The 25,911-nt window shown below is 40.2% G+C and overlaps 1 protein-coding gene across 1 annotated transcript in view; it reads right to left on the bottom strand.

The window, feature by feature from the left end:
* Positions 1–9,111: 9,111 nt before the first annotated feature.
* Positions 9,112–25,911, bottom strand: part of angpt1 (angiopoietin 1) — a 53,419-nt gene continuing 36,619 nt past the window's right edge. The window contains exons 8-9 of the mRNA XM_023429111.2: positions 15,128–15,258; positions 9,112–11,202 (exon numbers count right to left, since the gene is read on the bottom strand). Coding sequence (XP_023284879.1) covers positions 11,039–11,202; positions 15,128–15,258 — 295 coding nt within the window. The 3' untranslated portion in view covers positions 9,112–11,038. The remainder of the gene's footprint in view (positions 11,203–15,127; positions 15,259–25,911) is intronic.

Genomic DNA, 25,911 nt, shown 5'->3' with positions numbered 1-25,911 from the left:
AGAGAGCAGAGTGCTGTCATTTAGCACCATCAACATCAACATTATGCTTTGCAGGATTCAGTTTGGACAGAGGTGTTTAGTGCTGTTTTTTAAGAGCTGCGTTTTATGTGAACATACAGAATGTTATTTTATGTGTGTTGATTTTCAATATCCATATGTGCAGGTGGGTGGTTGTATATAGATAGAACTTGGCACTCACGCATGCACACAGACATGAAGTTGCAGCTGTTGGCAGTCCATCATGGAGAGTGGAAGTGACTCATCGAGCATCAGCACAGGACGTCTTCTCAAGCCAAGTCAGACCGATCAAAACGTACAGATTCAAACAGGAAGGTTAGTGCCCCTCCACAAGGACAAACAGGTTCATTACAGTTTCAGGCTTGGTGATGAAAATATAATACATGGGTTGGAGACTGTGGTGTAGTGTCTTGTTTACAGACTGTCAACAGCCAGTGACTTAAAAAAAAAAAACCTCCTGCCAGCTTCCTTTTGTTGATTTTGGTTGAAAGAAAAACCCTGTACACATAAGATGCTGCTGCTGACATGCTATTACAACGTCTTGCTATAAAAAAAGAAAAAGTCCATGTAACCATGTCAGAGGGTTTCCTTGATTTAAATCACACAGGCTTCAAGAAAGCATCAACTGAGTTCCTGTTAGTGCAAAGTTTTCCCCATTTTTTCACCCTTAACTACTTTAAAGCTGAATGTGAAACTTTATTTATTGTGTTTAAGTTTTAGTCTTTAGGCTGAAGCAGTGGTTCCCAACCTGTGGGCCAGAGCCCACTGGTGAGCTGCGAAGGGATTGCAAGTGGGCCAACCAATCATTTGCAACACAATACAATTTTTGGTGAAAAGATGTAGTTATAAAAAATGAAAATGTAAATAATGTTTTTAAATGTTTAAAAAAAAAAAAAGACCTTAAAAATGTAAAAAAAAATAAAAATATTTAAGCCAATGATGAATTTTTATGTTGTTGCCAGCCGGAATAAATCGGACTTGTTTGCTATCTCAGTCTGTTTGCACTCTAAAAGATCACATCCATGGCAAAAACTGTGAGTATCAAAATGCATAGCTGGTTAGCAAACAGGCATTAAAAGAAATAATTAAAGGAAAGCGAGTCAAGAGACAGGTGGTGAATCAACAAGTGCCCCATCAATCAATAAAGAAAATTAGGATTCCCCTGCTCTCAGTTCAGTCCTCAATGTTCCATCGTTACTATTTTAAAAAAAAAAGTGATCAGAGAATGAATTACTTTGCTTCTGTATTGCTACAGGGTCGGACGTGGGCTGCCAACATTTTTGAGATTTGTGGTCAAGTGGAAAAGGTTGGGAACCACTGGGTTATAGGTCTTAACGGAGATGATGAGATGATAGAAAAACAGTTAAATATAGTATAACTTTATAAATATAGACAATAAATCAGACTCAGTAATGTGATTTACACAACAATATCTTTTTAAAATTGCAAACATTTTGGCCACTAAAAGCCTCTGGTCATATCAAGACCAAATAAAACTGAAGCTGCAAAACCCTTGAGTGTAATGAGTTGCCCAGGGTGAGTTTTACTGCTCATGAATTCAACTTTGTATTTGTAAGAGGAAGATTGTGTTATTTGTGCTTTCAAAAGTTCCTCAGTCTCACTTTAAAATCACCTCATTACACACTGTATGGTCTGTGACAGTTTGTTCCTGCTCATCATCGACATTACATAACATTTAGACTGCCTCAAACTGGCCAAAGGGAAATCACACATGAAGAATGTTGAAACAAATCAAACAAACACACCAAAAACAAACCAGACCGGCTGATGGAGGCCTCGGAGGAAGACAACATGTTGGACGTGTTACAGATGAAGCCACTTTAATGAGGCTCAGGCCCAGTTTACTCAGGTGTTGGCCATTTCCTGATGTCCTTCCCAACTCTGTCCATTGGCCTCTGAGCCAGGAAGCCAAACCAACCACACAGGAATCAGCCAAAGAGGGCGGGACGTCACAGCACTGAGTACTTTATTCAAGACTAGCTTATAGCACAAAGGCCCAATGCCATCATAGGACAAACAGCTACACACAGTCGTGGCTATGAATCACCGGTGAGCTGTGTGTTTACTTACATGTAAACTTTCTCTTGTAATGTTAACGTTAGGGTTCGTTCCTTCCAATGCTTGAATTGTTAACCGTTCTCCTTTCCTTTTTTTTTTTTTACGCTTCTGGGCTTCCCCTGGTAACTTTCAATACTTCCTCTCTGTCAGATATTTTTGATTTCAAGAAAAATAGTCACATGTCACATTAGGGGCACACAGTCTATCTGTCACATCCATGACAAGCTTTTCTGGTTCAGTGCCTGGAGGATTTCCTAAATTTGTCTTTTTCAAGCATAGCTGGGTATTACCCCCGAGGCTGCTCGTATCTTTATGTGACAGCAGATCTGCTGGGACCTGGGACAGTTTTGATGGCAGTTGAAGCTGCTGGAACAGGAGGATCATCCATCCTTCTTTTACACAATAAAAATCACAGCTGGAGTTTCATTAACTAAAAATAATGAGTTTGATTTTTTTTGGTCATTCTATATAAATTGTTAAATAGTTGTACAGCATTACAGACTGAACCAATAAAAGGCATTTATATTTTAAATTTTACAGTAAATGTAAGATTGGCAGTCTACCAGTAGAGGTCGCTATGACTTCAGTGTTGAGGCTGTATGGCGCTCTACAATTTAAAGCAAATATGGACCCTGAAGCTCTTAACGTTTAATAGTGTGATTCAGGGACGTATTTGAGCGCAGCAAATTGCACAGTACTCAGTTTATTGTGCTGATATTATAGGAATTAATTATTTGGCTTATTTGGCTGCTTTAGGATTATGACATGCATTTTCTGCTAATGATATTAAGCACAAAATACCAAAAAACAACAACAACAAAAAAAACCACACATAGGATCTATTGGTGCCAAATATGATGATCATGCCCATTAAAATGCAATTAATGAGCCATTCATTTCAATTGGACTTTGAAAACTGCAATGGAACAATGTCTTCAGATAGTTTCCATCCTGCCTAAGTGTTTAAACATTGTTCATAACATTCCCTCAATTATGGGCTGCTCTGATGATTTGGGCCAAATAAACCGGGTGGTCGACTCTACTGAAGGCAGCCGAGGTCTGAGTGCACCTGTGTTTCCTGTTGCTTATCAACATCTGCACTGTTGCTGCTGCTTTGTTTACTTTTCGCTTCTTGTTCTGGGATTGTTGTTTTTGGCCATCCATATTATTGTGCATTAATTGTGCAGGAATGCATCTTGCGAGCTTCTCTCAAGCTGTTTCGCTGACCTTTTATGCGTGATGCAGATTGGTGCTGTGCTCCGGGCGATGTTTGTCGTACATACTCGGAATGTTGTTGCAACGAGCAGATTGAAATCGTTGACAGAGATGGTCAGAGCTGTCATCTGGATTGCAGCAGTATAAGTTTGGACAGAGTTTATTTGTAGGAACAGTAAAAAAGACTAAATAAACCAGCTGTAACCAGGATTCAGAGAATGTTTTTTTCACTTCTTGTCTTTAGAGTTGAGTTGATTTAACGTGTTTTCTTTGCCGGGACAAATTAACAATAACATCTCTAACTGTCAAAAGCATTGCTGTTGACAAATCATCTGAAATAACTACAATGAACTGCACTTTTGATACATCTGCAGAGGGTTATTGCCTTTCCCCGATGCTGACCTCAACAAGGAAGCCAGCCGCACAAATCTGTCCTGGCCCATGAAAAGTAAACCACTATGTAATCCACTAATACTTCCTTCCGAAGAGGCTGTATGTTATTGTTTGGCTGTGCCACTTGGCCCTGATAAATAAAGATGGGAAAGACAGTAAATTAAAGTTAAGAAGGGTCAGTGAGGGCCGGCCAGGAGGCTGAGAGAAAACCTGGTCCCCTGCAGAGGGAGCGACAGGATGACAGAGAGCACTGCTGGAGCCAGACGAACTCATCAGAGGCCGACAGAGGGTTAAAGGTCACTGGTCTGGATTTATGTGACGGGTTTCACGACAATGTTTTACATGATGAAGAGGATGGAAGCAGAAGAGGAAGGAATATGATAAAAGATAAAAACAGGAGCTCTTTCAAGTGGCAAGTGTTTACAGTTGTAGAAACTTTAAACTGCCCTGTTTAGTGTTAGATGTGTTTTACTGTGTGTGTCATTGATAACCGCTAATGGCTTTGAATAGCATCAAGGGTCTACAGCCATGCTACTGGCTCTGGTGCTTTGAGCTAAAAGAATTGTACGCCCACATGAGTATGTGAAAATGAAAATGCAGCTTGGATTACTGCATTTTCGTTTTAATTGTCTTTACTCTGCTGGGCTGAAGAGCAGCAGGAGAACAGGTGTGCTGACTGGGCAGCTCACACAGGTGCCTTGAGTGTTCTTTGTTCTGTGTCCTGAGCTCATTCTCTGTTTGCCCTTCAGCTGAGCTGCTTCCCTCTGTCATTTCCCCTTTGTTCCTGAGTGTGTTGAGTGAGTTTATATCATCATATTTCCTCAAGTCATGTTTATTTTGTTTTTAAGTAGAACATCTAATATCCTCGGTTTGGTTCTCACATGGTTATATAGTTAAAGTGAGAATGTATCGATGTACTGATTTTGATTTAAAATTGTTTGTTGTTTTATTCAAGATAATAAGATTATTGACCTGTGCGTACACTTTCTTTAGTTTGTAGAGCTTTAACCAGTCACACCTGACTGACAAGCAAAAGATGAAATACTTTCAAATGCAACCAGCTGACTTCGTCTCCTGCTTTGCTCATATTCATAAAGTCGAGTCCAGTCAAGTGTGTGGAAAATTACATTGCTATCATGGAATTACATTTTCAAGTTTGCATGATCATCTTAATAAAGTCCTGTGTCAAGTGTGTCGAGTGACCTACTGTATATGTGGCTATTTTCCCAGTACAGTAGAGCTCCATTGATTTGCTTTTCCAGTCAGAGAGATTGAGCAGAAATGATACCAAGTTGAAGTTATATCTTAAACTTCATATAAGTTTCTGGGTTTTTGGGAAAACATCCGGGGCTTGAGACCCATAAGACACCCCCCACCCCCTGCTCCGCCTGTGAATGCAAGCAAGTAAATTATGACAAGTTTTTATAGGAAATTTGGTTTCTATGGAAAACTAGAACCATCAAGTGAAATAAATACAATAAATACCACATTACAAAATCAAGTCGGGCTAATTTTTTGATAAAATATTGATGAATTGCATGCGCGATCATCTGCATTTTAGAGATATTGAATGTGTTAGTCAAACATATAGGCTATTTGTTTTTGCGACATGATCTTGTTACCGGAGATCTAATAAAAACATGTTACTTTTGGCTTGCACTGCATCAGTCAGCGATCACACTTCATTACTTCTGACCACAGCAGCCTCTGGAGCAATAACTGGCCACACACTTCACTCTTGTAACATTAACTTTTATAATGTCATGGACACTGAGCTCTGAAATCAAAAGCTCAAAATAGGACCTGTGCATTTGTTCTTTGTTTCTTTCCAACATATCATACTTTCTGACATCCATACCGGTTTCCCATGTTTTTTTGGCTAATTTATAACATAATAAAATGTCAGAGGAAACGACAAATAAAATAACACTTCACTATATGAATTTAAAAAAAAAACAAGAGAATACTCTCTTGCCTTAACTTCCCAGGATGTCTAAATGTGATTTATAGTCTCTCTGGGATCCATATCAGCTGATTCAGCCTTTTACTAAAATCCTCAAAATTTACAGCTGATACTTTTAAGCTCTTAGGTAATCCATGCAACCAAACAGCCTTCACATTATTATCAGTTTGAATGGCTCTTGCCGGGGCCTGCAGCCTTTCTTTGCTTCACACCCTCTGTGTACACCAAGTGTCATTCTAACTCCCACAGACCATCAATCATATCGCGCTCCCTTTGAGTTTTTCTAGATGAGGGAGTCCCTCACCTCAACTCACGTTTACATTCTTATCCTTCTCCATTTATTTTGTTAAACCACAGGACTTTCTACTCAAAACCGGCATTGTACAATCCAAAATTGCTTTATAATTGCAAGTTAAATAATCTCATGATTTTTCCTCTCTATAGCTGGACAGAATATCTGTTAATTTGATAATCAGTGGCAACAACTTCTATTATAAATATCAAGACGATAGATAAAAGTTGGCCTTTAATAGTCTTGAGAAATCAGAGTTCAGATAACATGCTGTAGATGTGGAAATTGTCTCAGTTTAATAAAATGTTCTTTTGAGGAAAAGCAGTGCTTCTTCTAGTTTGCAATCTAACCTCAAGTCTCAATAATCCTGAAGGAACCACAGGTCTACCACAGCGAATGACTTGGAAGTGCACGCACTGATGTCAGCATTTAATATAATGATTTCAGGTCGACTTGCATTTGATTAATTTACGGGTTCATTCCCCGGTGCCCTTTAACCACCATACTCTGTGTGGTGGCAGCTTTTTAAAACACTTTGCATCATCACTGCTTGATTCTGGGCCAGTTCTGTGGTTCCTTTAGTTGCTGCTCTTGGTGATTGCCCCGCAACATGAAAACATTTAAGACTGAGTCATTAATTTTAACACAGGCAAAATGATGTCACTGTCACAGAAAGCCAAAACATGGGGCTTTCTTTTCTATCCTAACTATGCATGTAATTGTACAGCTATGCAGCAAACGCATGTCCAGCAAAGGCTGAAGATAACAGTTGACCTTTGAAGGCTTTACTGGAGACACTTTAAGATAAACAACAAATTTAAAGATGATTGCAAATAAAAAAAATATTAGATACCATGAACAATAGACAAAAGGTCATATAAAATGAATCAGGCTACAGTAACAAGGATAGGAAAGGAAAACATCCCGTTATTCTCACAGTTCACATGTTATTCCAAGATGGTTACCCCATCACAAATCGTCCAAAATTAGCTACTTCTGCTGTGTTATACATTTGAACCAGTTCTTCAGCTAGTGAAACCACATTCAAATAAAATTTGTCTAACTCCTGATTTAATATATACGGGATTTTATTTAGATTTAACTGCCAGTGCCTTAATTTTGCTTCAGGATTGTTGACACTTCTCTAGTTCTTTTCCCTAACTAGCAGATACAAATTACTTCTAAGGAAAGACATCGCATGCGGAGATTTTCATGGCTTGAAAAGGTGGAAAAGATCTAAAACCAACCCGTAAAAGTTTGCCTTTAGTGACCAATAGCGAGGCCAAGCAGACTGCCACGGAGGCGTCACATATAAAAGGCGAAGGGGTAAAAAATCCTCCTGGCAGAAGACCACAGGGGAGCTTTGTTTGGCTGTTCACGCACTGTACATTTACATAACCTGCCTACATCCGGATTTGGTTCATTACCAGGGATGAACGGAAGTATGTGGACCTCTGCACTGACATTTCTGGTCTATAAAACCCAGACTTTAGTCCAGCAAACCTGGAGTGTATGCAGGAGTTTACTGATCCGTTGACACCTCTTTTCTTTTTCTTTTTTTTTTTTTACAGAGCCTGACAATAACCTTTTCGCTCTGTGGTGTTGATGAGACTGTACCTACGCTGCCCTTTTTATCTTCCAGTGATAAACAGCTGCTTAAGTGTATTAAATCAGTTGACATCACTGAATCAGTGTACACTTTGTAATAATGGATACAGCTACAACAAAGCTTCTGGAAGTTAATGTCAGAAAAACTAGGCGTGCCTGAGCAAGTCTCCGCACATTTGATTATAATTCAACTGCAAAGCCTGTCAAAAAACTGGTTTGCCAATGACAGAAGATTATATTGTGAGCTGTTAAAGGTCCCTCCAACAGTCTTGATACTCCTTGTTTTCTCTGTCGTCTGCTGGCTCTGGTGTTAAACTCTGCTCACCACAGGAGATCCTTCCACCGTCTCGCTGACTTTTCTACTTAACTGAAGTTCAATGATCTCAGATATCAAATAGTAATGGTTTGTGCTTGTTCAAATCTCTTTGCACAATTGTGTGATTACATGTGAATGAGCAAGGGACATGTTCTGTTTTTACTTTTGTTTCCTTTCCCTTTGTCTCCTCAATAATTTTATTCATTTCCATGTGAGCAGGTGGTCTCTTTAGGGGATTCATGCGCCCTGACTGTTCATACTGCAGGTACTGTATTCTCTTATATCTGATTTGGTCGGGGTCCAACGCCGTCCGTCTGCGTGCAGCTCGGGCCCCCAGCTCCCAGTGGGAGACTCATCGGCTCAGCAGCCCTCAGCTCTTCCTCAGTGAACAGGAAAGGATCCATTTTCAGCGGAGCTACGTAGATGTAGATGTAAGGAGCTGGTGGTGGTGTGTGTGTGTGTGTGTGTGTGTGTGTGTGTGCATACGTGCGTACTGTATGTCGAGATGACAGGAATGTCCACTGGAGACAAAACTTCCCCGGAGTTTGGAAGTGGTTCTCAGTACCTCCTGTCCTGACAACCAACAACAACGACAAAGCTTAAGACCCACATAGGTGTTTGCCAGCTTGTGCAGACCCACTTCACCCTCCGCTGCCTCGGACTCTCTATAGAACACATTCCAGCGGGGGTGTCGGGTCAGTGCAGGCGCTGAAGGACAGACAGCGGTTCGGGGGCTGCGGTAATTTGTTTAACCTTTGATTAGGCCCAGGAATGTCAACTATGAAGAGACACTACAGGTCCCGACAGCATCCTTTGACACTTTGGCAATCTGTCATTGCCACTAGCAAGCAAGCGAAGCCAGTCACCACTCCAGACAATAGTCACTGCACCGACCGGGCAAGAGAGGGAGTTCTAATCTTTGCACCATCTGGTTTGGTCCTGAAAAAGACGGAAGAGAGCACGTCTGTTTATCTACGTGATTCATCTCATGTCTTTCTGTGCCAATAAGCTTGCTTTGTGCGACACACAGTACAGTATAGCATCTGTGCAGGAAGATTTAAAGTGATGTTGAAGATATTATCATGAAAGGACTTTCTTTTCTTCTTTTTTTTTTAAAGCTATAGTATGTCTGCTTAAAGAAAGATGTAACAAATTTTGGAGCCCTGATTTTAAACCCACGTCTATCATCGCATCAATTTGGCTCAAAGAGTGAAGCCTTAACGCAGATTGAAAACATTAGTGCATCACATGCTCTTTTATTTAATCTAGCAACACAACACTGACCACATGTTACAAAAAGATGTTTAAATAAATCTGCAAATCTAGATTTGAATGAGGTAAAAGCAGAGTTATCAAAGGCACATTTCTCCAGGGTTATTATCTTAACTCCTATGTTTTATGCTCAACTTCAAAAACACCATTGTACTTCTGGCAGAGTATAAACAGAAAAAAAAGAATAGCTTTCCTCAGGAAAGCTGATTTACGTACACACGTTAAATTATACAATTTTAGTATGCTAATAAACATGTCAATTGTAGTTATACAAGTTCCAGATACACTTTATCTTCTCGCCACATGTACCTTTAGTAAATACTCCACAGTAGATTCTGTTGTTATAAGCTGGAGTTATGAAATATGTGTTCACATGGATCACTTGGTGGAATCATTAATTTCATGCTTCATATCCAACTCCAGCTCCTTTTTTTTTTCTTCTTCTAACTTGCATTGATGAGAAACAGAACCTGGCTGGAGTGTGATACCGTGTAATGTAATAATATGTGTGTGAAAAATATCTTGGATGTAACTTGTCTTAATGATCTGCTGTTTGTCTGAAGGTCAGAGGTTAGGATATGAGGAAACTGAAAGGACCAGACCTAAGATGTTTTATAAAGTCCTCTGCAGTTAAGAAATGAGATGCAGTTAAAAACTCCAACCTCATCCTCTGTGAGTGTCTGTGTGAGTGACAACAGCTTAATATAAGCATTTACATCTTAGTGATTATAGAAGGGTCACGACGTGGTGCATCATCATTACACTCAGGAATATACTGCATATCTGTGTATTTCTGACAACACGCATCACTTGTTTATGCAAAGGTGCATTTTCTTACCCCCCATACGCACACAGCTGTAATTGTACCGCATCACTAATTAAATTCCACTGAAATAATGTCCTTGTTTTTCCTGTTCCGCAGAGGTGAGGTGATCACTCACAGTCTGAACCTTGGCAGGTATTAGATGTTTCTCAGCCAATAATAAAGGCAAAAGGATCCGAGTCCAGAATCTAATCCAATAATAACCTCACATCTTGAACTCTAAAAATAATCACACTCTGTCAAGACAGCAAGCGCGTAACTGCCAGCAAACACTGCAAGTGACCCTCGTAACTATTACTGACTGCACGTCATCACTTGAATTCAAGGTCACTTTAAAAACTGAACATGCGTTTGATACATGATGCAGATAGAAATTCAGTATACACTGTACAGTACAAAAGACACTTTATCTCACTTTGGATATTGTATACAGTTGGAATAACAAAAATAGTACTAAAAACACAAAATATAACACAGTTGCAATATTTATGAGCCGTATTCTGTGGGCAACGTTTTAATACAAAAAAAAAGAAGCCATATCTCTAATTTGTCTTCTTAAAGCGTTCCAGATATGTTCTGTCCTGCAGGTTAAGAGTCACTGCTGCTCTGTGATAGCTGCTTTGCATTCAGAAGAGTTCAAGCCCTCCATATTATTACAACACAGGTCCCCAGGAACATGGAAGAATTGTGGTTTGACATCATGCTTCACCCTATATGGTGCTCAAAATGTGCACAAATCCCAGGTGTGAGAAAACACACCTGAACACATTTGTCCATAAAAAAAAAAAGTGTGAATCTTGTTTTGGAACAGAAATCAGTTCAGGTGAACCGCATCTTCCTCCCCACAGCTGCTTTTCAGTTCAATGAGGGGAAAGGTTATGAAGCAACAGTAGCGCAGCAGTATCAGCTGCTCTGGGGAAGGACCAGGTTGAATAAAAGATTTACTGGATGACTCCCAACGGCCGGCGAAATGAGATGAGACAAGAGGTTAAAATAGGAAGCGTCCCTCTAATGTGCTACGTAGCCGTTCAGAAGATGAAGGTTCACGAGTTCAAAAGACTAAGAAAAGTCCAGTGGGCGGATCATCATGGCCGTGGCTCGTAGAGAGTAGCTGGGGCCCTTGAAGTAGTGCCACTTGATACCATTCAACTTCCCTATGTGTTGTCCTTGGGTGAAGTACATGCCGTTAAGGTTTGACGGGCCACAAGCGTCAAACCACCAACCTGAAGACAGAAGAAGGACAAGGAGAAACACAATGTTATGTTCAATACAGAGTAAGGTGATACTGTCTGATTAAACAATGGAGCAATTCTGTTGTATGTCATCAAAGATAATAAATAAAGCATTGAGTTAGTATCTCTGTTTTGCCAAGGTATTGATAAAGTCACCTCAATCATAAAGTTTGTCCTTGATAAAGGTTGAAAGTTTCCCATGGCCTCTCCCACTGGTCCATGGCAACGCTTCAGACACCATTTCACTGCTATCTGCTCAATGTGTTACTGTCACCGGGTTCATCGGCATGCCAGTACCTGTTGCCGAACACGTTTTGTACCTCGTTCTATTTAAAGCAGGTTATGTGTATTGGCTCCAGTGGAACATCAGAGAAGTAGATGGCATGGGAAACTTTTATTCTCCTCCCATTTCATGATTTCCCTGAAGAGCATCTGTTATTTGGAGAAAGGGTGAGTGTGCTTGGATTCAGGGGACAGGTCTTTTTTTTTCTTTTTCTTTTTTTTTTTTTACATAATTTAAGCCACACATTGGCTTCCTGTCTCTTTTAGAATTGATTTTAAAATGTCACAGCTTAACGTTTACAAGGATCTGAATGGTTTAGCACCTTCATGCTTAGTCAACGCTCTCCCCCTCTTCTACCCGAGAGGCAGCAATTATATTTCAAATGACACACATACACTTACTGGATATAAAATCTATTCAATCCGACTAATCTGCTCTGGTAAACACACCCTCACTGATACAGTCAGATATAGAACATATGCGAGGCATGGCATGTGTCAGTCACACAGTGACAAATGGCAGCACTTCTCCTCACCCCTCCGACAGACCTGAATACCACAGTGGACTACAGTATGACATTTCACTAGACCTGTCAGCAATCATCAGGGGCAATGCTCTGCCCTTGCTGCTGGCATGGATCACACACATATAAATTTCACATTTGATTGCTGCTTCATCAAAAGACACATACGCAGTATAGCAGAGAAACTGCCGGACACCTCCTTACATTTCCACGACTGCATATAATGTCAGAATGCTGGCGCCAGTGGGAATTGAATATGAAATTGCACTTGCTCCGCTTTAATTTTTTGACATGAAATTCAATGAGGAATGGCCCTATGGCTGGAGAGCTCTTTCAGAAGAGACGTTGCACCTGACTAAAGGTTAAAGCAGCTATAGTCAATATGTCTAATTAGCAATGGAATGAAGGATTGTGGGTAATATGAATGGGTTGCTGAAAGTGACCAACCTCAAGGGAAATTATTACCCAACTGTGCAGTGTACCTCAGCTCTAAGGCCTGTTTTAGCATATTTTAGTGTATTGTTTTGGTTTCAGAGCCCACAGGTTCATTGTTTTGATCACGCACGCTGCTTTCATCAATTTCCAGCCACAACAGGCAGTTGTTTTCACTAAGTAAATTCCAAATGACAGACAGACAAAGTTAGCATTTAGTAGCGAAAGATATTTCCCTCAGGCAACCTCCAAGGCTGAAAAATGAAGCCAACACGGAAGTGCCAAAAACTGCAGTTCCTCTAATGGCCACTTGAGACTGTCTCCAAAAGGCGGAGTCAAACACTGCCAAGATGGCAATGGCAGGGCAGCTCACTCTGAGCTTCAAAACTGCTCTTCAGAAACTTGTGGGTAACGTCACGGAGGCTACGTCCATCTTTATTTACAGTCTATGAGAGCAAGGCATAGATATCTGCTCAATGTGTAAATAACCAATAAGTTTACCATGCCAACTTTAAAGATAATCTGATGTCAATGCTGTGTATATAGCTTGTTGCTGCCATGTCCCTGTGGCCAAAAATAACCATTAAAGCGGCTTTAAACAGAAAATTTGAATGGGAGTGAGCCACTTAATTCCCAGAGAGGCTGCGGTTCACACTACATAGCCAGGAAATAGTTTACAACACTAATCATAATTGTAATGAAAAGACAGTTGACAGTGCAAATAGAAAAGCTGGTAGGAGTATTGTTGATACTCCGATGGGAGCACATGACCTTTGCTTTAAAAGTGTCTGGAATTGAGACTTGAGACAATGTGCTCTTCTTGTTGATAGCATTTCACAAAGTGTGTGTTGTGCAACCTGCAAGCTGCTGTTTCATTTTATTATACTGAGACATACAACTGAATACAGCTTATGTGTTCTACTTGCCACCTCTTCCTTGTTGATAAACCACAGAGCAGACAACCGCCGTCACACACATAAATATTTAGTGTGCACAGCAGCAATCGTTTGGGATTTATGATCAGTGTCCTCTTTATTTCCAGGCAAGAGATTTTTAATGACTTGTAAAAACAGTGGGGACGGTTTCTACCACAAAAAGAAAAAAAAGAAGAAAAACAGATAAAGGGATCCCCCCTACCTCCTACTGTGTTTCATCCCTACTGTATGTTCTGCTGCCTGGTAAATATATACATTATGTGTGTGTCCGCTTTATATCCTCCTCCGTATTCTTAACACGGTATGCTGTGGTTGTCCTCATAAATGTAGCAGAGAAGTATTTTCCTCTTGTATATTCCAGACATTTACGTCATTTAATGTCAGCCCTGCTCTTGTAAATGCGGGAAATAAATCAGATGATGTACTGTATATATTATAGCTAGAACAGCCCTGGGTTCGGACCAGCCTCGACTCAGGCTACATGTTGTCATGCTTCTCCTATGTGTATGGCCATAGGCAGGCTGTGAATCAAGAAGAGCAGGGGTGTTGATCACTGATCAGATGCCAGTTCCCTTTAACCCGCTGCATTCAAAATGACCTAAGAGGTAATGCTGATCTTAAATCTGCTCTTGGAAATGCTTGATTAGTACCAGGTCAGGACTCTGTAGCAACAGAGCTGCCATGAGGTGACAGCGAGGGTCGCTGGGTTTCACTTACACAGCAGGAGAAGCAGAGTCATTTTAAATCTCTCTGACACTTGGTGCCGCGCCCAGGGATTTTTATATTATGTTCGTTTCAAACCACAATGCAACTGGGGATGGGGATGCAGAATATGGTCTAATAGCTGCAGATAGATGTATAAGTGGCCACTTAAGCCCATTGCAAGAGCAGGTTATGATCATAACGAGCTGAACTAATGACTGGGCCGTGAACATTGTGAGGTTTGGTCATAAAAGTCAATCAGAGAAAACTGCTTTTGGGAAGGCAGCCTTCCCGCATACCACGGCTCTGAAATTGTATTGTGTCCATGGTGATATGGAGACAATTGTTTGGACCTTTTTTTGTAATTTTTACAATAACATTGTACATAACAAATAAATTGCTGGGATATGGGTATGTGACAACATTGCTAAAAAAAAAAGAAGTCAGATAGGGCAAGAAACACAAAGACGACTGTACAAGACCAGGTTAGCCAAACTTACTGCGAGAAAAAACAAAAGGTGAAACTGTGAAGTGGTGCTTGACAGATTCACAAAGTGGCCAGCAACACTACAGGGGAAAGTTGACAAAGGCTAAACTTAAACGTCTGATGCAAATCAAACGACAGCCAATAACTGTCATCTTGATTCCAGCAGAAACAGAGACCCAGTTGTTTACTACTACACTCCACTTAGCGAAGGAACCATAAACACAATGGAGAAAAAGCTGGTCGTCGTTGGCCTCTGGCTTCACAGTTCTCCATGACATGTTTTTTAATGCGCCGCAACAAATTGCTGCTATTGTCGCTGTGTCTGGTGGTGGCACATATGCCAGAAAACAACAGTCCGGTTGGATCAGAGTATGTAAATTACGCAATCTGAGTAATTACACTGGTGATTACAGCGTTATTACAGCCGAAGAACAAAATCAAGACCCAAGTTGTAATAATTATCCATAAACCAGGAGGTAATGGTAATTTAGGTCCTCTGATTTGCCATGAATGTAGGATTATCCTCGCTGCAACACACTGTTTGCTGCACTTACCCCCTGTAAGCATGAGGGCGCACTTGCACAGGCAGTTGTCATTGTCCATGTCCTTGGTGCTGAAGTCTGCTCCGTGGATTACTAGACTGCTCTGTCTGCCGGCGGTCCCACTGTGGCTTTTCAGGAACAGCCTGAAAGACATCAGGAGGAGGAAGAGGAGGGAGTCAGGACATGAAAACACATCAGGGAAGGGAGGAAAAGGGGGGAGCGGAGTAAGTGTGGCGTGTGCAGTGTAAGCAATAAAGACAGCAAGAAGACATAACACGCTGCAAGAAATGTCTCCAGAGAGGTATTTATTTTTTGTTGTGATTGAGTACGTATAGAACACCTGGAACAATATTACCCCGGTAGACAAAAAATAAAGAGTGAATGAAAGAGAGAGCACATGAAAGAGTTACAAATGGAAAGAGAGGGAGACAGAGGGACAGAGGAAGGAGCATGTCGTACGAGGAATTTTCTGTGAATCACATTTCCGTGTGCAGGGCCACAGAATGTTAATTTACACCACGACAACAGACTAAATCATTAAATCCCGACTTATAACAGCTACACACAATAGGCAGCCTGTTAAACCAATCATCCATCCACAGCCGTATAGGTAGCACATACTCTCAGTGGGTCTTCGGGATCCAAGTGAGCAATATTTCTCCTTGTCGTCTCTTCGTGTGTTTAAGTAAACAAACCCTAATGCTCTTCCTCTTTTCATGATGGTACATTTCCTCCATGAAAGCATATACAATACTCTATTTTTCTGTTGCCACAACAGAAATATTTTATATCAGACCCAGTCTAAAGGATTTTATATTTAAAAAGCATGAGTGCATACAGTGCAGAATCTACAATATGTGAGTCCTCTGACCAAAACTGAACATCTTAAATTTATAACTGCAATTCCTTAATATTTACTGCATATTAGTTTATGCCAGTGTGTCCTCTAGAATAAAATGGGGCCCATTGATTTTTGTCTCTTTGACTTTTACAAAAGATGGGATTCTGCAATTGCTTATATCGAGTCTCGTACCTCCCTGAATTTAACTTAATCCTAATATTAGTCAAATAATCCACCTATTTTCATGGCCTACAATTTCACTGAGTGACAAGCAATCGTTATTAAACTCAATTTATTACTTTTTAAAATTGATTAATTTATTTTACATATCTATTCATTCTTATTTAGTAAATCCCATTATTCTTATCATTATGTCGTGAGGAGGGAATCACTGAGCTGCAGGGTTCAATGTGATTGTTCAGCCGGTGACTGAACGTGTGGGTCCAATGGTTCTGTTGTTTTGCATCAGTAGGTAAAAAAATAAAATATAAAAATAAGAGAAACATAAGGGATTCGTATTATGGACTGCTCTATCATTCAATAATGTCTCCAATAAAAATACATGTTCAAAAACCATACAATGGCATCATGTTGAGCACTTTTCTATTAGTTTATAAACAAATTGGCACATCATCTAGCAAACTGACATATAGAAACGTTAAGTTTGTGGTAAGATGTGTATGAATGTAAAGTGTATGTCAGAGATGAAACGTGGTATAGTGGATGGAGTCATACAGGAGTGAAGGGACTGATTCTATCATCATGCTATAAAGTCAGCAGCTGCTGAGAACCATCATTTGATAATTATCCATCTGATGTAAATGTCAGTGAGATCTTTTCATTCCATAGATTATTAAAAGACACGCCATGTCTACCCGGCTGATAATGACGAGTCAATCCCGAACTGAATTCCTTCACACGTTCAGTGCTCAACACCCAAATTGAAAGTTAATATGAATTGGGAAGAAGATTTCTCCAGGGTGTGTCCCACTGTGAACTCACTCCTGTCACAGACCTTTGACAGCTCTAGCACACGGTCCCTTACGCTGCCGTATCACACATCCACTTTTTTCCCCCTTCTTTCTTTTTTTCTTTGCTTCTCTCACACTCTCTCAGTTTCACTCTCTCCCAATAGAAGAGATTGCACATCCAAAAAGCAGGACTGCAGCACCCTGCCAACGAGGTCTCTATTATTACGTACGGTTCACTCTCAGACAAACTAATATCCTGAGTTCATTCCTCAACATCAGGGGACCATGGGTGTGTAGTGAACCTTGCACCCGGTTCGGGTTTTCCGATGAGAAAGTAACAAATACAAAAACAATATTTGATGTGTTCAGGAGATGTCTTAGACTCCGCCTGCAGCTCCAGCCTCCACGCTTTGTGAAGCTTGTGGCCGTGAGGCATCAGGTTGAACATCTCAAAGAAAGAGACAGCAGACTCCCCAGGAGAGAGAGTCGTTGAACGTGAAAGACTCCTGTATTTGGACAGCTGTGTAAATGGCTGAGTAAAAAGTGTGACTGCAGGGTTTTCAGTGGGGAATTCACTAAATCCACTAAACCAGTATGTATGAGTCATGCGTCTAATCAGTGGCACCAAATGACCAGTGGACATGGCAAGTTTGGATAAGGGCCTGTGAGTATATCATAAGCACTGTGTGTGTGTGTGTGTGTGTGTGTGTGTGTGTGTGTGTGTGTGTGTGTGTGTGTGTGTGTGTGTGTGATTGTATAAATGTGCCGGTTCCTGTGAACAGTATGTCATCTATGACACATGCTGAGGTATTATTCGGTGTCTCCTAGTCAACAGTTGTCTCTTGAGAAATCTTGCAGTTTAAAAGAAAACTCATAATTCCAAGACACTGCCTGACTTACTGGTAGCATGACTTCTATCAGCTTATTCCCGAATTCTGAGGATTAGAACATGCATTGTCAAAGATGAGGTCTGCTACTGCTGATAAAGACCAGACCTAACTGTACATTTACTCTCCATTTTCCAAAGCTCTTACGATCACTGTTGCACTGACAAGCCGCCAAGGCCCGTCATCAAGAGAGATTTTCAGCATGACACTTATGACAGGCTGCTTTAAATAGCCTGTGGCTGTGTTTACGGCCTGCGCTGCCTATTTACCAGACCTACAATCCCCAACCCAACTGACATCTGCAGTTTTTTCCTGTCAGGGTCCATTATGCACTCGAATGATAAGTGGGGTAATCCAAAGATGGGCCAAGTAATGAGCTCAAGAGGAAGAGACGCTCTTCCTGAGGACTGTTTCTAAGAATGAGAGAGAAAAAGACAGAGAGACACAGAGCTTGACAGCGAGAAGGCGTCTTGAAATTTATGTTAATGAAATGTATCAGGGGACAGACATCTGGTCAGATGGAACAGGAACTTCACATGCAATGCATGCTAATCTGATTGTTTCTGTTAAAGTCATTTAGTGATGCGATTGGTCAAGGCTCATTAGTAACCAAAATATTGAGCTGTGTGGGGAATAATTAGGTTTTACTCAATGCCTCTAGGGGAGGAAGGTTGGTGCCATATCATCTCATTCCTTTAACATCTACTTGACATGTTTGTGATCTTTTAACGTATTTATGCATGTCATCATTAAAGGGTCGCCTCACACAACACATATTTTTCCTTTTACGGCATTTTGCCATGCATATACCTGCAGATCTTGCTTATATTTCCCAGGTTTTTGAGCTGAGTCTTCTGCTCATCACAGATAGCACTCCAGTCAACGTTTAAGTTTACAGGACTAGCTAGTAAAACTAGTTCGCTAATAACTTTAGCTTTGTATAATGTAGGACAAACACCGACCATCAGTGTGCAGGGGCCTCACAGTGACACTCAATAAATGTTGACGTAATGTAAGCAAAAAGTAATGCCTCATAAGACTTGGTTTTAATTTTAGCAAGCTAGGCTAAATAGCTTCCACTTTCTGACTGGAATACAAAATTAATGGGTCCGCCTAAAAGTTGAATGTTGTAGAATCATTATTGGTTGGTATAAATGGAGAAATAAACATCTAGTATCAGCAGTCATAGGCTATAGCATAATAAGATATGATACTATTTCTACAAATATATCAAAAAAAAAAAAAAAAAAAAAAAAAAAAAAAAGTGAAACAATAGCTGTAGTATCATTGTAGTTTATATTTCCTTACACAAAAAGTGAAATTCAAATCTTAGATCCACATTAACAATATTTTTTTTCAAAAATACTAATAAGAACTCTCTTCTGGATAAAATTGTTTCCAGTGAAAACAGGTCACAGGACACTTAAAATTACTAATTTGGACACTGCTTCTACAAAGAGTGATTAACCAGTGTGTCAGGTACCATGAATGACATTCAACTCACCCTTGCTGTGTTGTGGTGTCTGCAAATGCCTCCAGTACAAAACCATGGCATATAAAACTGAAACTATTTGCATGACTAAATACCACTAGGGGTAAGTGGGAAAATATTTTTTTGTTATTTGGGTGAACCGATGCCTTAAAGCTTTGATACAGATTCAGTTACAGTCATAATGAGTCTATGCTGCGGAGCATTACAGCTGCTGTGTACGTGGGAAATGAATTGTAGCAGGATTAGGTGAGGAATCAGATGACTGGGATATGTTTATCTGAGACCATTTCCAAGTACAACTAGGTTACAGTGGCATTTTATCACGGAATCTTAAAAACATTGTTATCAAACAACATCAAAATATTTAACACTTATCTACACTTACACTTACCAGAGCAATGGATCCTTTCCAGTTAAAGGGTTAGGGTTAAATCTTCATTCCATTGATTCGTTTTTTAAAAAATTTTATAGTTTGCACATAAAACATGGGCACAGCATTACACCAAAGCACCATAAAAAGGCTAGCAAACACAAATCAGCCTTGGCATTTGTAAAAAATACACATGCACTGAAGTTACCTTAATATAATGAGAGAAATAAAAAAAAAGTCTTTTCCTAACCACTTTTCCACTTGCCGTCGAAAGACAACATCAAGGAAAGATGTGAAGGAGAATTCATAAGGACTTAGGAAAGGACAACTGCAGTTCTGAGAGAATCCGCCTGCACTTACACTAGGCTATGTAATTATGCAGATGTTATTGACCTGCAATGGTAATTTGCTTTAGATGTTGCTACTGCAAGGAACTGTTTGACAGCATTATCTCCCTTCATTTTGTAAAGAATGTTCCAGTGTACCCTCGGAAATAAGAAAGGAAGCATCAAAGCACCTTTCCTTACAATTTAGAGATTTCGAATAGCTCTCATCATGGCTGCCCCTTAGATCCTTCCAAGACTTTTTCGACTGCAGCCATAGTACTTCCTTGAAGTTCACCCCCAAGTGTTCCCCTCTGCCCACACACAGGCGAGATGTGTTGGATTATAGCTCAGCGGGCTAGGATTGGCGTGGGGCCATAGATTTGCTGACATGTTGCCATTTTGCAGACTCCCTTTTATTCAAGCGATTCTTCAAAGAGAACGTCGGCAATGTGTGAGGTGTGAATGATCACAATAATATGCACAGAGTCTTTCTTGAAACTCTAAAATGAAAGTAGCTGCCGCACCTTTTTAAAAAAATATGTCACTTTTCATCTTTTGACTGACAAGCCTAGCCTGCTTGTTTTCTTTCATCTCCCTACATGAAGGCAACAACCCAGTCAGCTGAGAGTCCAGCGCATGCTTTACACACCTGGTAGTCGTTAGTCTCCTGAACTGCAGTCTGATTGGCCCATTGTAAAGGTTAATCACCCTGGCCAATGGTTCGCTTCCTACTGCGAGGCCACAGTGGTGTCTGGCTGACTGAGACCTGCTCGGTTGCCCTCTTGCCACCGGGTGTCATATACATATAGCTCCATTGAGACAGTACATCAGAGGTCATAGAGGTTTAAATTATTTAGAATTATTACATTTTGATGGAGCATTTCTATTTTAACCAGAGCAGCTTTTCTAGCCTCTACGACACTGGTCATGTGATGCTACTCAGCCAATCATTGTGACTTGAATCAGAGAGTGAGATACACACACACATGGAGCGACAAGACGATAGACGTTGAAGAAACAAATGGGCAAAGTGTGGGGGTGGGATATAAAAGGGAAAGAAGTATTAAAGCTGTTCTATTGTTAAGATGTGTTGAGATAGTTTATCATAAGAAAAGTTGAGACTGTTAGGATGTGAAGAAAAAGCGGAAAAAGGGAATTGCCAAGCTACCATATTTAGGCCTATTTCATTTTTGTAAAATTAAGCAGTTTTTTTAAGATTCATACTTTAAAGCCTGCATTTTCTTTGACATTAAAAGAACTTATAATTATTATTAGAGAAGTAATTATTCATAACCCCTCCAGTTGCTGTAGTGCCACCTTCCATAGAAAAAAGCTGGAAATCTGTTGTATGTGTCCAGTTAAGCATAAAAATTCATTTTTGACCTTAAATATAGTAAATTGACAAAAACCATTGCAACTAAAGGCCTGCTTACAGCAGTTTGTTCAGTTGTCATGGAGATTGATCCGTTGATCTGGGAGTTCATTAGCTGATATGTTTGCTTACCATTTTTAGTCAACAGATCCGTCTCCACGACAACTGAACAAACTCCATCAACCGATGAATACGGTGCGGTATGGTCGAAAGCTCTAGAAAAAAGCTACTAGGTGGACCTTGAGTTGGGAATGTTTTTGTCCGTGATCAGAAATGTATTATTATTTTGATCATTATTATTTGTTTGTAATTGGAAACTATGGAACCTGAAACTCGTATGGATGCAGTTCAAGTAGACATAACTCGAGATATCTAAGATTATCTCAGTGTGAGTCTTGGAAACGAGAGAAGTCACCGTGTTTTGGAACCCAAACCTCTGCCAATTTCTTTCCTAAATCCCCACATGAAAAACATCTAAACTAGATCTATCTAATCCCATGGGGAACTCGGCCCATTACCACACAGTATGGAGAAATCACTGCATTTAAGAACTTGGCTGTCCGAACAAGGAGGGATATTGAATAAATATGTAATGGCTCGTTCAAAAATAAACAAAGTCTTTTCTTGCAGCTTGGAGGCTTTGAACATACGTACAAAACACTTTCCTCTGTAAACCTCAACTTGTGTCCGTGCATATATTCAACCGAATGAATGTTTGTATTGTGGATAACTTTGGAAATTATGGTTCTCTCAGGTGCCCAGGATACTTCACTACATCTTCACATGGGCATTAGTGTTTTAAGATGCATTAAACACCCCCAGACATTCAGTGAACCAAATTCCACTCCACGGATGTGGATGCATGAAACTTAATATTCTTATTTGTAGAGAAAAGAATACTCTACCTCTAACTATACAGACATGGCCAGGACCCAGGTATCAAAAGTTGTGCAGTGTGCAAAATCTAAACATCAAAATGCTTAAATAACTTCAAGATCATTCTCACCTCTGATCCAAGAGGCAGAACCGAAGAAGCCCATGGGATGTGAGGTTAAATGTCTTCAGGTTTCTACAACCAAGTCCAGTTGCCCTTGATTCAACTCTTGGAGTTCAGTTTGTGGATCTGTCTTCTGGTTACATAATTTAGTTTTGTGTAACATGCAATTTTTGTCATTCTGTACCATAATTTTCCCTCTGACTCAGCACTGTTTTACTTTGTTTCTTTCTTTTGAAAAATGAGGGTGATTAGCTGAATGTGTTGATCTGATGGCTGCTGTTAGAACAATATTTGCAGGTCATCAAATTATATTTGATTTTATTGTTTTCTTTTCTGCAACCCATGTTGCACCACAGCAGCCAAATTATCTATGATGATAGGGGACAGTAACCTCTGCAATTATGGTGACCTCAGTCACAGTGACAAAAAGAAGAAGAAAAAAAAGCTTTGGAAAGAGGTTGTGGTTGAGTGGAAACCGGGTCAACACAAATTTACCCTTTAAAGTGTTGTCATCAGGATTCATATGTTTGCATTAAAGCAACATTTCTGATGGCAGCTTACACTGTGCAGATGTAGTCAGTGTAGATTTTTTTCTTTAATTTGGCGGTTATTGTATTGATGCAGTTCCTACTATACTGCTATAAATACAATCAAAATTTTGTTAATAAATACCGGAACAAATAGGTATAGCAGATGTTTTTTTTCTATTTAGATTGATAGAGCCCATATTCAGAAAACCTTGGAGCTGCAAGTCATTGAATTTAACAGTGCTGGACTCAGCAGCGTTAACAAGCTGCAATCTTCTGTCACCTTCAACCATCAGTTATGATTCATGGAGGTAAACTCTCGGTGTGCAGGATGGCCTTCATGAAAAAGGCCTTCAACACAGGCAAAAACTCTAACAGTCTAATGGTATTGACTGAGGAAAAAAAAGATTTTCCCCAGTGCTGTTAAATGAGATGCTTAACTAAGTTTCCTGGGAAGCCGAGCACAAACATACCTATAATAACCCCTGAAATATCTCTACCCTTAACTACCACTCCACCATTGCCAGACACTAAAAAAGCAATTTGAGAGTATAAATAGTCTCAATGGGTTTCCATTCTTACAATTTAAATGAAAATATCAACCAAATGGAACCTAAGGGTGAACAGAATCACCTTATTTTGAAAATATCACTCAAAACTATTTTAATCATCTGATTTTAAATTAGGTATTGATATAACAGCGTCACTATGGTTGAAATAGCCAACAAGAAATAGATGACTGAATAAAGATTGATGGCAGCTCCAAAGTTTAAGCATGCTGGTAATAAATATGAAGTTTATTCTGTGTACATAATTTCATTTTTAAAAGGATTAGGACCCTATATGTCACAGAGGAATAATTGCCCACCTCCCTCCCTCTCTGCAAGTCGATTCATTTCCGTTTTACAGTGTATGCAGATGAAACAAAGAAGCTGGCAGCAACGCAAACATTTCCTGGCTCCCCTCAATAAAATGTTCAATGTTGGACTGTTCAGTTGTTCTCCCTGGTGTCTAAGTGGTATGCTTGTCTGTTCGTGACTTTGTTTATGTGCTTACGGTGTGTGTGTGTGTGTGTATGTGTGTGTATATGTGTGAAACACACACACACACACACGGAGAGCAAGAGGCAGATTGACTATACCATATGAGGTCTTTGTAAATGTTTGTCTGACTTGCGCTGACGCAGACTGTATTCCAGTAAACCACCACGGATGACAGAGAACAATCCAAAACTAACTCAAAGACAAGCCATATCACTTACAACTACCTCTAATGTTTCAGGGTAATAAATATAATCTGCAGAACTTGTCACAGATTGTTTGACATTTAAAAACCAGGAGGTGCCAAAGCAGAAAGAACAGAGAATGTGGCAGCGTCGGTGTGTTTGGGGCCAGGCCATCTGGTTTGTTTTGGCCCGTGTTTCAGAGGAGCAATGTGTGATTATCATACCGCAACTATTTTTCAAGAACAAATCTATTTATAGAGATCAGCATGTAGATTGGAGTCGTAAACAGTCTGAACCTGCACCCAAAACAGGCCAGGATGGCCGGGGATGCCCTTTGGTGGCTTCAGTGGAACAAAAACAATAATTACTTCCCTAATTTAAAAGAACAAAAGGTTAAGTTTCAAAGAGGTTGGTTTAATACTAGGACTATAAATATGCTCCTCAGTGCAGTCAGACCAGAGCCAGAAATAAAGACTAGGTAACAACAGACGGAGTTCAATCGAAAACTTCCAACTCTGCGTGAAATTCAAAACAAAAAAACATCTGATCTCTTCCGCTTGATTGAAATCCATTTCTCCAGTCCTCAGGGAAAACCACAGAGTCCACTCCAGGTTCAAACTCCTCAACATGGAAACCTCGTAAAGTGAAACCCCTGTCATCACAAGACGATTTTTAAAATTCGACATGGCAGCAAGCTTAACGGCCTCCCTGCTGCAGGGAAACACTTGAAACCTGTATTCTTCTGTATTCTCTGGAGCTTGGGTGCGATAAATGGAAGGGTTGAGGTAAAGGCTTTTAAGCGCCACAATCTCGTTCCTTATTTCGTCGCTCCAAGCTGAACACGAGACATTTCGCAACTAAAAGGGACTTCTTATCAGAGAGAACCGACGGTCCAGTGAAAACGGCAGAATTGGAGATGTCAGACCTTCGCCTGTGAAGCCAGTGAATGCTTGGAACTCTGTGGAATTTGCAGTAGTTTTCCACATCTGAGAGGGCCAAGCATCTGCCATAGTTTGAGGCCTGTTATCATTAACCCCCTCAAAAGAAAACAGAAACCTTCGCCCCCGCAACATGCAAGGACAAAGCGTCAATCAAAGGAAAGTTTGCAACGAGGAGACGATGACAGGGGATACATTTGGACTGGAAAGAATTCGCAATGAGAAAAGTCTCACCACACTTACATAACTGAATCGACGATGATTTAAGTGTCTGGAGAGCTCACAGTTACTCGCCATGTTTATAATCTTTTATAATCTTATGTCCTTCCATTGTAGTATTTTTTCTTTCCTCCTACCTTCATTCTTCCTTCCTTCATTCCATTAATGACATATGCAGAAGACACAGTTTGAAGTGATCAAGGTGAGAAAAGGTGAAAACAAGACTACAGGCTCGTCTACACAGGAGGCGTTTCAGTCAAATGTTTCAGTTGTTTATCTTATTCAAACTATCTGCATGTAACTGCATATTCTTTAACTATTCCCTTCCATTTTATGTGTGTAACTACAGCAATTGTGTTTTGAGCTCTGAGCACTGAATGCATCCTCTGGAGACACCGATGGAGGATTCAGCTTGTGCTACTCCTCTGCTAATGTGCTGCTTTCACTATGCAGGCTGTGCAGACACTGAGTCTACATATTAGCAAAGGTGTGAAGCTGTATTTATGAACAGCAGTGCTTTGAGCAGAATGCCAAAGACATCATGCTAAAGTCACAATGAAAGTGTTAGCTTGATGTTGTTTGAGAGGCATTATGTTTAATGAGCTTGTTTAGCATGCTAGCTAATTAGCAC

This window comes from Seriola lalandi, unplaced genomic scaffold (assembly GCF_002814215.2).
Source record: "Seriola lalandi dorsalis isolate HSWRI2012SDOR001 ecotype SW California unplaced genomic scaffold, Sedor1 jcf7180002054887, whole genome shotgun sequence".
Taxonomy (NCBI): Eukaryota; Metazoa; Chordata; class Actinopteri; order Carangiformes; family Carangidae; genus Seriola; species Seriola lalandi.
The sequence above is the reverse complement of the archived record's forward strand: the minus strand, read 5'-3'. Positions and strand labels throughout refer to the sequence as shown.